Below are 15,817 nucleotides of genomic sequence, written 5' to 3' on the forward strand. Positions count from 1 at the left end.
TGTCCAGCTGTCATTGGTGCTTGTCTGGTTGTGTTGTCTCTTTAGGATGAGTTTTAATATCCGAAATCTATGAAGTTTTCTATAACTCACCTAAAGCAACTTGGAAAGTATGACCACTTATAAAGTTGTGTGTAAATGTGGCACTTGTACATAATTAAATTAAGGAATTCTTTAATTACTCGTAGAAGCATTTTAAGAACGATGAGAGCTACCGGCTTCAGAATTTCCTTATGTATAATAGCTTGCGTATTAGTGGCTTCGGTTTCATGTGATGATACTTCGAAACCTTATGAAAAGAAGTCCAAATCTGTAACTTCTTTTGTAAGTGCAAAATGGGAAGCTACTCCAATAGTCCTGGAGCTCGCGGAATATCTGGCAGGCGAAAGTACAGACCTGTTCTGGTCATTCTTCGATGGGATAAATTCATTAAAAACTAGCCTGGACACCCTCGGTGAGTGCATAACAAAAACAATAGTCTTTATACCTACTGAACAATGTATAATCTGAGAATAGAAGCAGCATGGTTTGTGTGATACAGCATTTAAAAATGTGCTTAACATAGACCATGTTTGCATACAAAAATCTATTCATGTATCCTACGAGGCTGAAAAATCTTACAGTGTTAGATAAACTATTTATTGAGGAAGATTGTTGGCTACTTTCATCAGGGTGCATTATATGGGAAGCAGATGAAACCACACGATAATAGCCTCTGTGTGAATGTTTTGTCATAATTTATTCAAAAGAAATTTAAAGTAAAAGTCTTAAATAATGTGATAATTTATGGACATTTTCAGAAACTGACAAGCAGGTGTATGATGCTTGTATTGGTGTTGCCAGTTCACTGCTGGCACCAGCACAGCTGCGGATGGCCAAACTGGCTCTCTCAATGCATCTCACTTCACCTACTGTCAGAATGTTTGATCAGATTGCCACACAAAGTGGAGCAAAAGAGGTTGCATGTGATACGTTTGTGTCAATAGCTTCAAGGAAAATATGTGATAATGATGCTTTAAGAGATGTTCTGAAGTCCTACAACCAGTATGATGTGGCAAGTATAACTCTCTTTAAAAATCATATTTTGTCCGTTATATAGAGATAGAGTATTATTTCTGAATAGTATGGTTTCCCTTAATCTGGTTATTAGTATTCTGTTAAGTGTATTTCTATGCATGTGTGGAGTTACAATTACCTAAATTATAGAAATCAGCCTTGAAATGTTTCATGTTGTTAGTTTATTACTGATGGTTTCTAGTAACAATGTTCCTACACATATACAATACATAAAGTATTTTAATACAAACTCAGTTATTACTCATAAAACATTGTTTAGGGACATTAAAATAACTAAATATTAAGTGCACTTGTGTCTGCGCAAATGCTTGTGTACATGGCCTGCGCAGCTGGCTGATCTCCTTATACAAGAAGTTTTCCGTGTACACCTTTAATGGGGATGCCTATTCAAAAGTTTGTGATGAGTTCATGTGTGCCCAGTTTTATAATCTGGAAGTTAAAAGCTTTTATTATAACAACAGTATCACATAGAAGTATTGTGCTAAATCTTACTACATATGAAGCATGGAAAATGCACACTTTGATAGCATCACTTCAAGGTGATTACTGTAAAAATATTGTAAGAAAGATTACTGTAATACTCAAGGCCAGGTTACTACTACTACACTATCATGTACAATAATAATTTGTGTTTTATATAGGTTGAGATAGGCCATGCCATACTATTCTGAAATTGAAAAGTTTTTGCAAAACTTGGTTAGGAACTACTTTTGTTGAAGCCCCTGTCAGTGCAACTGTGGTTGTCACTAGAAACAAGGCGTGCAGGAAATATTTTATTAATGTATGTTATTATACATATAAACCTTCCTCTTTAATCATTCTATCTATTTAAAAAAAAACACACATGAAAATCGGTTGCGTAGTTTTAAAAATTTAAGCGTACAAAGGGACATAGGGACAGAAAAAGCGACTTTGTTTTATACTATGTAGTGAAGCAAAAAATAATTATCTTTTCTATTTTTAATTAGGAAGAGCATAAGTTGGAGACATATCTGTTAGACCACTCATATCCAAGCAGTGACAATAAGAGCCTCACTGCCATATTGTATGGAGAGCTTGGAATGAAAGACTTCACTGCAAAGCACAAGATACTCTCTGGATATGCAGACTCAGGTGCCATCAACTATGTAGTGCGGTGGAATGTTAAGGTAAATATTTTTGATAACTTTATATTTGATCTGCTTTGAAATTGTCCATGAAATGCTCCACATGTAAATTTTATTGAGGTAGAGACATAAATAAGTGCAATAATTTCCTGTAACATTTTTCATTTTACACATTAAATCTTTTTTGGTCCTCTAGCCCCGAGGCAAGCCGAAATTACGTCTATCAGGCTATGGCGTGGAATTACAACTGAAAAGCACAGAGTATAAGAGTCAGGATGACTCTACACCAAAAGAAGCTGATGATGGAGACACAAATGCTCAATTGTCTGAGGAAGAAGACGAGAATGATCCACAGAACCAAATTGATGGATTTAATTTTGGAAGGCTCAAGTACGTAATTATTGTTTTAGATTTAGACATTTTCACACCATTGACTCTGTTTCGGATGGCACGTTAAACTGTAGGTCCCGACTGTCATTGAACATCCTTGGCAGTCGTTACGGGTAGTCAGTAGCCAGTAAGTCTGACACCAGTCTAACCAAGGGGTATCGGGTTGCCCGGGTAACTGGGTTGTGGAGGTCAGATAGGCAGTCGCTTCTTGTAAAGCACTGGTACTCAGCTGAATCCGGTTAGACTGGAAGCCAACCCCAACATGATTGGGAAAAAGGCTCGGAGGATGATGATTTAGACATTTTTTTCTTACTGCTTTTTATAACTGAATTACTCTTTTATACAGGAATTTGTTCCCTGGTCTGCGATCACCTCTGGAACGTTTCCGCCGACACTTATCTGAGTCTAACGAGGAGCTGGCTCCTCTAAAAGTGTGGCAGATGCAAGCTCTGAGCATGCAGGCCGCAGTGGCCGTTGTCGATGCCAACGACGCTGGAGGGGACGAGTCGCTCAAAGTGCTCACGTCCATTGCTCAAAACTTTCCTATGCAGGTAAATGACAATAATAAAGTCCAAAATCATTAAAAAATATATATAAAAGATCAACACAGTCATAGCTAAAGATGAAAACATCACTGAACGTAAACCTCTTTTTCCTTTGCTTTAGACTAAATCCCTTATCCACGTGAATGTCCCTCGTTCTTTCCGAGAAGAGGTATTATACAATCAAGACCTTTGGGCGTCTTCCTTGGGTCTACGTCCAGCTGAACCACTGCTACTCGTGTCGGGTGCGCAGTATGACGCCGAGGAAGTCGATGTGATGGCGTTGTTAGCCGCCCTCAAGGAAGATATTGGACCCATGAATACATTACATGCACTTGGTATGTCGGAAGTCACAAATTGAATCTATTTATCATAATATCAGTTTGTATTAATACTTTTTTTGTCATAGGTTTGTCCAAAAAGCTGATTAATAAGCTTATGTCTCTGGAGCTTGGTGAGACGTACACATGGGAGGAGTACGGTCTGGACATCCGCGACACGTCCATCACGTGGCTGAACGACTTGGAGTCAGATGAGCGCTATAGACGCTGGCCCTCCTCTTATATGGAACTACTGCGGCCTACTTACCCAGGCATGCTGAGGAACTTGAGGAGAAATATTTACAATTACGTAAGTGCTTAAAAATATGCCGAAAACGACATAAAAATAACTGCAAAAACTATATAGATAAGATGTATGCCTTTTGCAAATACAAATTAAGTGCAATTTTATGATCAGGTCATAGTGGTGGACCCGACGTCCGTCGTATCTGGGCCGCCTCTAAAGCTGGGTGAGACACTTCTCAAGCATGCGACCCCGGTACGTGTGGGTCTCGTACTCGCGCCCAGCTCTGACAACCCCGCCCTCGAGGCCGCCGTACGGTCTGCCTTCAACTACGTGGCGCAAGAAAAGAACTCTAACAAGGAAGCTTACTATTTCCTCACACAGGTCAGTAAAACCGTATATTTGCCTTCTCGTCTCAATCTATCTTAAAGTTGTCTGAAAGAGATTGTTCTTAGTGATAACAAAATTATGTCACTTACTTTAATTAGTTCTAAGATCAAAAATGTATAATATGTTGGTGTACCTAATAAAGCACATATCAATATCTCAGTGATTTTCAAAACATTTTTTGCATATTTTTTTTCTTACCTAGCATTAATGTAATTTGCATTTTTTTAGCTGTTGAACCCGCCTCAAGACGAAAAGCTGTCGATAGAATTTGTGAAGAAACAACTGAACAAGTACATAAGTTTCAAATCTGATATCGATGAGATTCTCTCTGAGGACTCTGAGTATAACTTTGGAAGGCAACTGTCTGATGAGTTTGTTTCGAAAATTGGCACCAACAAGTATCCTCAGGTATGTTATTTCTTCTAAATATTGTTAGATATTCTTGAAACTAAAACAAAATGGCTTAAAAGTATTAACACAGATTATATAATAGTTACTACGTAACAGATAAATCACTCCATACAAAAAAGTCCATACCTACTGTTATAAGTATATATTTACATTATTTATTGTTATATGTATATATTTACAGTTGACATATTTGGTAAGTAGGTTAACTTTTTCCTGTTTTTTTTTTAGCCACTTACTGGTTGGCAATAAGTTACACATTTTATTTTATAAAACCTATGCTCATTTTTTTACAATTGTTACACTATTGCTATAAGTGAAACTTGTCATTGGCTCCCTGTTAACTAAACTTGTGTTTTTCCTAGTTATTTTAGCTGTAAGTCTTCCATGTTACATAAATAAATAAATGAAGTAAGAAATAGAATTCCAACCCGATATTATAGCCAGTCAAGTTAAACCTATTTTAAAATCATAAAAACAATTTCACAGGTACTAATAAACGGCGTACCACTAGTCGAGGAAGGCAACTCGCCAGTCACAGGATCGGTAGAATTGCTCGAAGAGGCGCTGGTAACTGCGCTGTCACGTCACACGGGCCGCCTGCAGCGCGCCGTCTTCAGAGGCGAGCTGTCCGACTCGGACGATGCTCTCGACTACCTGATGAAGCAGCCGCATATTATGCCCAGGTATGTTGGCATTACTGTGACGAGTCGGATAAAATTGATGCTGCCTAAGGAAACAAAAACTGTTTTAATTATAAACAATATTTTTAATGTGAAATTGTAATTGACATTGTTATCATTGAAAAAAATTAAAATCAATTAACAAGTTGCCCAGTTCTATATATTGATGTAGTTTGTACGTACCTACGCAGCTATAAGGAATATTCATCACATATGACGAACCCTCAATACCGGGAATATAAGTCTCATTTGGAGACCATCACTGGTAAATTTTGGAGGTATCTTAAATGATATGTCAACTTTAAGGAAACTCGCTAATTATGCACATTTTTCACAAACCACGTTTAATGTTTTCTACTATCTCTCTTCTATGTAATACAGCGATGAATTTCAAGTGTTGAGTATGAGTAATTCGAAACTTTAACCACCATGCAACTGCACCACTCCAGTTAATATTGTTTGAGATTTATGCCAGTAAGACACCAATAACACGGTCCCTGAAACAATATGGTTTTGATATACTTGTTTGTTTGCTAAAAATATTAACGGGTTTGACAAATGCCCTAATAATATATCTTCATGAATCAGAAGGTTAATTATGTTAATTCTTTCCCGCAGACTGAACCGCCGAATTTTGGGTTCAGAACCATCACAGTACTTGGATTTGACAGGAGTTCCATCTTCCAACGACTTATTTGCTGAAGATAAAATACATAAACTTATGCATTTAACAGGTCAGTATTAAAGCTTGGATATCCTATGTAGCTTTTGGTATCCATGTTTTTAATACCACCTAGAATTTGAATATTATTTTTAATCACTTAGGACGAGACGCGCTGGCAACTGCATTACCATTGCTGAAATATTTCACAAAATCTGGCAAGGTTGAGAAGTACACTCAAACTATTTGGGTAGCCGGCGATCTTAACAATAAGGAGTCCAGGGACCTACTGAAGAATGCTTTGGCCTTCATGGTAAATATAATTTTAGCTAGCTTCCCTCCGCTGTTTCAACCGCGTCCCGAGGTAACTGTTTCCCGTAGCTGGATGGTGACAAAAACTATGTCCTCTAAGCTACCTCCTCCCCACAACTTAATCGGTTCAGACATTCTTGAGTTATATGTCTTATAATTAACCTTCTTTTATGTCCATATAGATATGTTTTATGTCTTAATCATGACCATAATACAGGAATGAATTTTAAGCAGTGCACAAAAAAAACTGGTGGTCCAGAATCATTAACAGAACATATCTGCATCATCAGTAAAAAAAAATTCGATATCAATAACTTTTCTTTTTTGTACTAAAACACGACAAAATGAAAATATACGTATCTATAAAACTTATTTAACTATAAGTTGATAAAGTTTGCGCACTGGATAAAATTCATTCCTGTATAAAACTTATATTTTTTTTTTATTGCAGTTTTCGAATTATGATTATTTTTAAACAAATTCTTCATTCTTATGTAATTGATAACAGAAAGACTCTCGTGGTGTGCGCGTGGCGTTTATTCCGAACGTGGACGGTTCGTCCAATGTGGATCAATCTCTGAATAAAGTGGCGTTGGCGGCTCTCACCACACTGGGACCAGCTGAGGCCACGGCCTACATGACGAAGCTGTTGGATGATGAGGGCTGCCATGAGACACAGACCTGCGATATATTGGTAAGTTCACACTTTAATTCGATTTTTGAATTGTGTTATACAAGAGATTTGGCCAAGCGACGGCCTCGTTGGTCTAGAAGTCGCATAGCGCAACTGCGGTGCACAAGGTCTCGGGTTGGGTTTTAGAAACTTTCACAAGGGAGCCGGAATCTAAAGTGCCTGGGAGGGCAGCTAAAGCAGCAGTCGTTATTATAATTCCACATAAGCGGCCGATTAAATCTGCTTCTCACTAGATAAAAGAGAAGACCAATCAGATTGTTTTTAAATGTCGTTCCTCCAGCCGGAGATGGTCCCGGCACTGAACAAGTACGAGTGGGTGCTGAAGGCGTCCCGCGTGCTGTGCGCGCGCAGCCTGCGCCTGCGAGCCGCCGCCCGCGCACTCGTCTACAACGCACGCCTCATCGGCCCGCTGCATCAGCATGAACAGTTCACGCTTGACGATTTTCAACTGCTCGAGAGGTAACTTACTTGTTGATTTTAATAGAAGGCTCAAATGTTTCATCTATACTAATATTATAAAGACGTAAAATCTGTAAGTTTTTTTGTAGGGGGTAATCTTTGGAACCGCTTTTTGGATTTCCAAAATTCTTTCACTGATAGATAGCTACAATGTTCCTGAGTGCCATTGGCTATATTTTATCCCGGTACGGGCAGTAGTTCCCACGGTACGCGGGTGAAACCGCGGGAAAACGACTAGTATAGAGTTTGAATAAAATGTACTGTTTAAGAAATCCAACATGTTTAATTGTTATTTTAGGTACAGCAACCAAATGTACGCTGACAAGCTATCAGAAGCACTGGACAGCAAGAAGAAGTCGAAAGATTTAGATAACGAAGACGATGATGATGGTAAGAACTTCTTACTGTACTTTTGAAACACATGATTAGATCCATGATTGTAGTGTTGTTAGTTAAAGATAATGAGTGTGTGGGTGAAGTTATTGAGTTTGGAATGTCGCATGAAGTACAAAATGACTACCGGAGGTGACATAACGCAAAATCTCTTAAGGGTGCGTCCACATCTGGCGAATGTGCCGCGAATGCGCAGCACGCGAGCCGATTGCGAGCTGTCTGCGAGCTGCGCGCGTGCAGTCACTGCGATAGTTTGGTGTGCCTCTTTAGCGCAACTCATGCAAGGCTCGTATAGAGCGCGCGATCTGCGCGCACTCAGTTCTCGCCCTTACAGTTCCGTATACTGGCTCAGATAGTACTGAGCCAGTAGAAGATGTCAGACGACGCGCGCCGCCTGCGCGCTGATCGCGTGCGGCGCTTAGGTCTAGCGCGTAGGGCGCAGAAGCGGCGCACGAACAAAAATGCACGCGCGCAGCTCGCGGGCAGGTCGCAAACGACTCGCGAGCTGCACATTCGCGGCACATTCGCCAGATGTGGACGCACCCTAAGAAATGCGAGTGTACGAGGAACGTTACTGGCTCCTCCCTCAAATGATCCTGCTCGCTTTTTTAAAACCAAGTCACCAATCAATCACGACCAATCTTTGAAAAATGCGTCAAATCAAGGAACCCGAAAGCCTCGTTAGTTTAATAGCATTTGATTGTTTTGGTCACGCTTACCGTCTATTGCTTGACCTACAAGAAGAAGTCTGACGTACCTGCCTTATTACATCTCCGCTCATCTTTCCTTCCTCCTTGGTGAATGTTCAGACGTGGACAGCAAGCAGCTGGACAGCTCGGAGCGGCTGAAGGTGGTGAGCGTGGTGGCGGCGCGCAGCCCGCGCGTGCGCACGGCGCTGCCGCCGGGGCTCCGCACCGAGCACTCGCTCGTAGACCTGCCGCCGCTCAGGGACGACGAGGCCGCTGTCGAGGTCAGTAGTGGTGCCCTTAATATTGGGAATTAACATACAATTTATACATATTTGCTGTACTGCTATAGGACAAAAAATGAGCCTGTACATTTCTGATGATTTTTATAATATTTTATGTTGGACGACATAATCTCTCTCTCATCATACAGGAACTAAACAACGAGTGGTTTCATTACTTTATCCTTCACAATTTGGCTACTAATGAGCAATTGTGTTTAACAGAACTATTACTCCTGTATTACGAAACATATTTTCGTAGTATAAATTACCAGCCCAATCTAGGTAGTACAGGTATCTCTGCTTAATAGAATCCCCCTAATCAAGCATTCACTTTTAATTCAGCCAAAAATATAGAGGTTTTCTGTACGTTTTTAGTGTTGCACCCATAATATAAGGTACATAATAATAACATACCGTGAGGCTATCTGACTGTGCTGTAGTATGAAAAGGTGTCCCTATATACATATATTTATTTGTTTATTTAGATAGTAGCAGTGCTAGACCCGGCGTCGACGGCGGCGCAGCGCCTAGCGCCGCTGCTGCTGGTGCTGCGGCGCGTCGTCAACTGCCGCATCAAGCTGTTCCTCAACCCGCAGGACAAGAACTCCGACATGCCGCTCAAGAGGTAAACCTCACAATTAATACATGGTTATAGTTATTATTAAATAGTCATTAATTTCTTACAATTTGAAGATGATAAAATGTCTACAAATTTATCGATAAGCAATAACGTTCTCTACTATTTTCAAGCCGGCTAAAGTTAGGTATAGCCCAAGTGCGGCTGTACCAATGAAGTTGATCAACAATTTATTTATTTATTAGGGACAAAAACAATTACATATTACAGGGTACAACCAAAATCCTTAAATTAACAAACATAGTAACCCACACCGTTGTCCACAACAATTTACTTTTTTATTTATTTAGTTTCTACCGCTACGTGTTGGAGCCGGAGCTACAGTTCACAGCTCAAGGTGCGGCTACTGGCGGGGCGCTGGCGCGGTTCGCGCGGCTGCCGCACGCGCCGCTGCTGAGCATGGAGCTGCGGACGCCGCCCAACTGGCTCGTCGAGTGCGTCAAGTCCGTATACGACCTCGACAATATACGCCTGGCTGATGTCGACACGCTAGTACATAGGTGAGGATTTGTTTTAATGGGATTTTTTACATATGTGACTGATTTAAATCACAGCTGGACACTGTGTATCTGTGTGTGTGTTATATTAATTGTTTTTTTTTCTTTTAATATAAGAAAATAATTCTGAAGTTTTGAGCTAATCGTCTAATTAATAAAATTCGTCTATTTCTTTCAGTACTTATAAATAATGTTTTTATGAATTGTATATATTGACTGAAAATATATCAAATTGATGTAAAATAATTCAGCTCGATTTCGCTTTACATAATTAGAATAAATATTAAATTACATAACTCTTCATTAACTACCATGATAAGCCATAAGAATTACTTTATTTCCTCAGCGAATTCGAGCTAGAATACCTCCTCCTAGAAGGCCACGCGTGGGACACGACGCTGGGCACGCCGCCGCGTGGTCTGCAATTAGTGCTGGGCACCCGCGACCGCCCCGAGCGCATGGACACCATCGTCATGGCCAACCTCGGCTACTTCCAGCTCAAGGCCAACCCGGGGGCATGGCTGCTCAGGCTCAGGCCTGGAAGATCTGATGATATCTATGAGATTGTTGGGTAAGTTAGTTGGGCGTTGAATGGTCTCTTTTGGTAAATCGGTGTGGTTGTTCTCAGCTAGCAGAGTTTTATAATCTACATGTATATGTTTATAGAAATGAATCCCTATATCTCTTGGTCACGCCACCACGCGTAAACGCCCGGACCGATTAGGCTGCTGAAAATTAGAGGGGAGGTAGCTTAGACTGGGAAGCATCCGGCTTCGGGATGCTTTTATCTCGGGACGCGGGTGAAACCGCTAGCAGAAGCTAAATAAAAGTAAACCGTTTTTTATTAAAAATTGAATACTCTATAATTTCTACAAAAAAAATATCATATTTCCCCATAGCCACGAAAATACAGACACCCCAGCAGACAGCGAAGATATCCAGGTGCTAATGAGTTCGTTCCGAAGCCACGTGATCAAGCTGCGAGTCAGCAAGAAGCCCGACAAGCAACACCTTGACCTGCTCGTCGAGAACGATGACAAGAACGCTGGCGGGATTTGGAACTCTATTGCTAGGTGAGTAAAGCTTAAAATATTTTTTAACAGTTCCCTATGTGCAGATGTTTTAAATAAATTTAAAAGTACCTATAACTTGGTATCGAAATAGTTTGGCCACTTTTTGTGCGCCATTTCAGTTGGTAAAAAAATACTAAAATATATAGGTATACAAGCTGTTGATTTGCATCCGTGCCATATTCAAGGATTCTCGACCCAAATCAACAAAAAAATTGGTACGTAATTTTTTTTAATTTTTTTTTTCGGAATTTCGTCAATGCCATCTAGCCGTATTTAAACTTGACGCGTGTGTTACTGGCCTTAAAACTGCTGCTGCGCCCTCACACAAACGCAAACACAAAGCATATGCAACGATTATTCATAAATTTCATTCATAAAATTGGATTACTTCTGAAATACTACGACATTAAAATGACAAAAAAAGCAGTGCATATTAGCTATTTCCCGTCTACTGTAATTCCAATCGATCATTTACGTATTTTTTGTCCTCCTCCTGAAGTATGGCACACATGCAAATCAACACCTTGTATGTTACCGCTAAAGCCTGAAGTGGCTACACCTAGGTTTAACCAGCTACAACTAGGTTTAACCGACAGCAGCTAAATGTAAAGTTTTAAATAAATAAATACGCATTCGCAGTTCGTTCGGCGGTGGAGAGGAGCTAGAGGCACAAGACGAGACCATCAACGTGTTCTCGGTGGCGTCGGGACATCTGTACGAGCGCTTCCTACGCATCATGATGTTGTCTGTGCTCAAGCATACCAAGTCACCCGTCAAGTTCTGGTTTCTTAAGAACTATCTTAGTCCTTCTCTAAAGGTAAGTCTTCAGTTTGCTGTATTGGAAATGGTCTACGAAAATTGGTCGTCTATCGTAGTATTATAAGAATGTAATGTTGCATGGTTCTTCATATCTGCTGGGCTGGATATTTTAAATTATTTATCACAGCTCTGGAACATAAGGTTTTCCAAAAGGAACAAATATCATACTGCTGTCATCAGTGCCCTTAGCATACTGTAATTTTTTTATTTCACAGTTTTTATTATGTTAGTGTTTATTAATTCGATAGAAAAAGATCCCAACCTATTCTTGTTATATATCATTCCTCTACTATGTGTATGAAATAAGACTTTAATGTTTTCGAAAACCTGGACTGAGTAGCTCAGCAAAACTGTGCAGCTAAAAAATAAATAACAATCTGATACTATTGGTACGTTGGTTTAGGACATCCTGCCATACATGGCGCAAGAGTACGGGTTCGAGTACGAGCTGGTGCAGTACCAGTGGCCGCGGTGGCTGCAGCGGCAGCGCGACCGCCAGCGCACCATCTGGGGGTACAAGATACTGTTCCTCGACGTGCTGTTCCCGCTGCACGTCAAGAAGATCATATTCGTTGATGCTGATCAGGTAATTTTATTGCTGAGGGTATGTTAACCCTCCTTCCCCGTTTCGTGTTGTTATACCTGTGTCTAAAGGGTGTCTATTTGGGCATTATTGAACCCAAATGGGTGCACCGATTTGATAGATGAATGCAGTAGTCGTTGAAATTTAGTCTATGTCATTTGATTAATATTTTTCTATTTATTCGGGCTTTAGATCGTTCGTGCGGACTTGAAAGAGTTGGTAGAATTGGACTTGGGTGGTGCACCGTACGGGTACACGCCGTTCTGCGACAGTAGACGAGAGATGGAAGGATTTAGGTAAGACGTAACATCATATTGAAACTATCCTAATTCTCACTCGTAATATATCAGCTATTGTAAAAGTTATTAGTGACTTTTTTGGTCCCGTGTGTTAATTTATGTGATAAGAGGTATTCGTTTAGAAATTATAAGTCAATCAAGCAATTTTATTTATTTATTTACTCTCCAAACATACAAATATCTTTACAGGTTACACCCAATGCGATATTGTAGCAAACATAAAATGTATAAATATACTTTTAAAAATAAGTATTTCACTGTTGTTAAGAACCATAACAAATCCTGTGGGTAGCTGCTTTTGTAAATTCACCCAAAGAGCAACAGAATATGTCAATGTCACCCGCAATGAGGTTGAGAGTGCGGAGTGCTCTCGTGAGCGGCGCTTCTCGAAGCAAGTTAGTTCGTGCACGCGGTTCCGCCAGCAACCGTGGCTGACGACGACGACACACATACCTATCGGGAACGACTAGATTAATCCTTCGCAATATATCCGCATTATGTATCTTTCCTCTTATTATATTGAAGATATAAGTCACCAGTGCAAGTTGCCTCCTGACCCTCAGTTCATTATATCTGATCATACCCAAGACAAAAAGAGTAGGATACATTAATGGATAAAATGGGTAAACCCCGTATTGCTTCATATATTTAAACCTAATAAATTTATTTTGCATCCGCTCCAACATGCTTTTTTTGTATTGTACAGAATTTCAGTTTAAACTGAAAGATATCTCGTTACGTTGCTGTTGCTTCTACAAGGGTTATGATTATCATGTTCCGCAACAGGTTCTGGAAGCAAGGCTACTGGCGCAACCACCTGCAGGGGCGCAGCTACCACATCAGCGCGCTGTACGTGGTGGACCTCAAGCGCTTCCGCCGCATCGCCGCCGGGGACCGGCTCCGCGGGCAGTACCAGGCGCTCAGCCAGGACCCCAACAGCTTGTCCAACTTAGGTAACTAAAAGATTATTTATTTATTTAAACTTTATTATCAGGCATCAATAGCCCATGGATACATACCTTAAACTAACATATATATAAGTTACTAGCTTCCGCTCGCGGCTTTGCCCGCGTGGTGTGTTGATAAAAAGTAGCTTATATGTTAATCCAGTGTATCACCTATCTACATACCAAATTTCTTCCAAATCGGTCCAGCCCTTTTTTGCGTGAAAGAATAACAATCATACATATTTACAAACTTATAATTTTAGTAGGATCAAGCTAATATTTTGAAGTTAATGGTGTTTGTTAACGTTTTCCGTCGCAAAATCTGGTAGAACAACATTCGAACATGTGGCCAATTCCGAGTTGCAATTTAGTTTGGCAAGAGATGTATCGATTATTTCGTTTCAGATCAAGATTTGCCGAACAACATGATCCATCAAGTAGCCATTAAGTCTCTGCCTCAAGAGTGGCTGTGGTGTGAGACTTGGTGCGACAACGACTCTAAGGCTTATGCCAAGACTATTGATTTGGTAAGTCATAGCACATAACCTCACCCTGACTGAACACTGAACACTGCATATACATAAATACGAGAAATAAAACATAATCCTTCTTTTAACGCAGTTGGGTACAAATACGTAAGCTTCTTTTTCAGTTTACAAAAAGATTAAAAGACTTCAATGATCGTATTTTTTGTATGACCTGAAGGATCGCTTTCCATTATTAAATCAATGACCTATTCACAGTGCAATAATCCGATGACGAAAGAAGCGAAGTTGTCAGCGGCTATGCGCATAGTCCCCGAGTGGAGCAAGTACGACGACGAGATAAAGGGACTGCAGGCGCGCGTGAGACGCGGGCTGTACCAGGCCGCCGACCATGAACAGGTGACTTACACAGAAATGATGTAGCACACAGGCCTAACTTCACTGACAACATTAATGTCAGTTCTCTTAAAGCAACTGTTTACTGTCAATTTTCATGTTCCATTTTCAAAGTAAACAGCTGTTGTTCTAATAAAAATTGACGTACATATTTTCGGTGAAAATGGGTCACAATAGTCTCCTGAAATGTTATATTCGGCTCCATGTGTGATGTTGTGTGTTAACACACAGCGAAATTGCAGAAGCCAATAAGTGAAGCGGTGTTCTGCTGCAAGCCGTCTATCTCCTTTCCATGTTCTTGAATACTCAATAAGTGTGAAAGTTTTTATCTCTATCACTGAAATAATAGTTCTTATGATATTATTTAAATTCTTGCAGGAAATCGAAAGCACTGATCATCAAGAAAGTAGTACGGGTAGTCAGTCAAGTAAGTTATAAAATCAATATTCATTATGAACCACAATAAAAAAAAAACAAATTCACTAAAGGGAGTTGTTTTTGTTTCAGAACACGAGGAGCACTCTGAGTTATGATGAACTAAAGTGTTGTTATAATTAGTTTATTCCAATTTGTTGAATGCTGATTCGAGTGAATGTGTAAGTAGAAATGCTCACTTTTCTGTACAGTTCAGCGTTTAAAGTAGCTTGAACTATTCAATTATTACTTGTATTCTTATTATATAGGTATATATTTCCACATAATTGTAACAAACTATGTATGTAATTGATTTGAAACAAAAACATTGGAAGTTCCTTTTATGATTTTATTGATTAAAATAAGTCGAATCGATCTTTATAACCACCAAAATATTTTTATAAAACGGTAATGTAGAACAAGTGTACTAAATTACGTCTTCATTTATATTAAACTGCGAATTTAATTTGCGATGCCATATTGTAATATTCGTAACGGAAATTGTTTAAAATTATTATATTTCAACTGTAAAAACTCGTAACGAATTACCTATATATAGCTGACCTATGCTGTTTTGTCCCATCTACCACTTTCTTAAACTATGTTTTTACCACCAGATATTAAAAATAAGTAAAAATGATGTGATTTTTAGTTAATAAGTGCAGGGATTTTGTTTATGTTAAAGTCACTAAGTTTGCAAAAGTTTATTTTTCTATCACCAGTGACAGATTCCAAAATTCGGTATAGTTAGTGATGAAAACTACTGTGTTAATGTATAAGGTAAATTAATATAGCAGTCTCGAGATCTCACAAGTTAGTGAATTGTGTATGGGTACAGTGGATTTCTGAAGATTGGTCATAGTAAATTTCTTATTCCCAGTTTTGCTCAGTCTATGTTTTGGTAATTGACATTGCTAAACAGTGTTGTAAATAAACAACTTGTGTCACATTAACATGGACTTTCATTCTAGAGCCCTATTTATTCATCACTAGCTGTTTCCAGCGATTTCAACTAAGTTCT

General features: G+C 39.5%; 1 protein-coding gene across 1 annotated transcript; it reads left to right on the forward strand.

Moving 5' to 3' along the window:
* LOC124637437 (UDP-glucose:glycoprotein glucosyltransferase) lies at positions 1–15,749 on the forward strand. Its single transcript, XM_047173927.1, has 28 exons — positions 1–451; positions 798–1,051; positions 2,043–2,222; positions 2,377–2,570; positions 2,917–3,121; positions 3,237–3,450; positions 3,522–3,742; positions 3,851–4,060; positions 4,295–4,474; positions 4,964–5,160; positions 5,776–5,891; positions 5,983–6,131; positions 6,639–6,824; positions 7,105–7,283; positions 7,582–7,673; positions 8,486–8,646; positions 9,132–9,271; positions 9,574–9,783; positions 10,127–10,351; positions 10,680–10,853; positions 11,493–11,670; positions 12,076–12,258; positions 12,448–12,551; positions 13,341–13,507; positions 13,907–14,028; positions 14,245–14,385; positions 14,761–14,809; positions 14,890–15,749. Exons 1-28 carry the CDS (start codon positions 136–138, stop codon positions 14,913–14,915), a joined length of 4,773 nt encoding a protein of 1,590 aa, XP_047029883.1. The 5' UTR covers positions 1–135; the 3' UTR covers positions 14,916–15,749.
* The last annotated feature ends 68 nt before the right edge of the window (positions 15,750–15,817 follow it).

This window comes from Helicoverpa zea, chromosome 2 (genome assembly GCF_022581195.2).
Source record: "Helicoverpa zea isolate HzStark_Cry1AcR chromosome 2, ilHelZeax1.1, whole genome shotgun sequence".
Classification (NCBI taxonomy): Eukaryota; Metazoa; Arthropoda; class Insecta; order Lepidoptera; family Noctuidae; genus Helicoverpa; species Helicoverpa zea.

Bases quoted from the DNA above. Each gene is read 5' to 3' on its own strand.
- LOC124637437 (XM_047173927.1), top strand. From the start codon at position 136: ATGTGGCACTTGTACATAATTAAATTAAGGAATTCTTTAATTACTCGT. The intron at 1,052-2,042 runs GCAAGTATAACT...ATTTTTAATTAG, and splicing joins CCTACAACCAGTATGATGTG to GAAGAGCATAAGTTGGAGAC. The intron at 11,671-12,075 runs GTAAGTCTTCAG...ACGTTGGTTTAG, and splicing joins ATCTTAGTCCTTCTCTAAAG to GACATCCTGCCATACATGGC.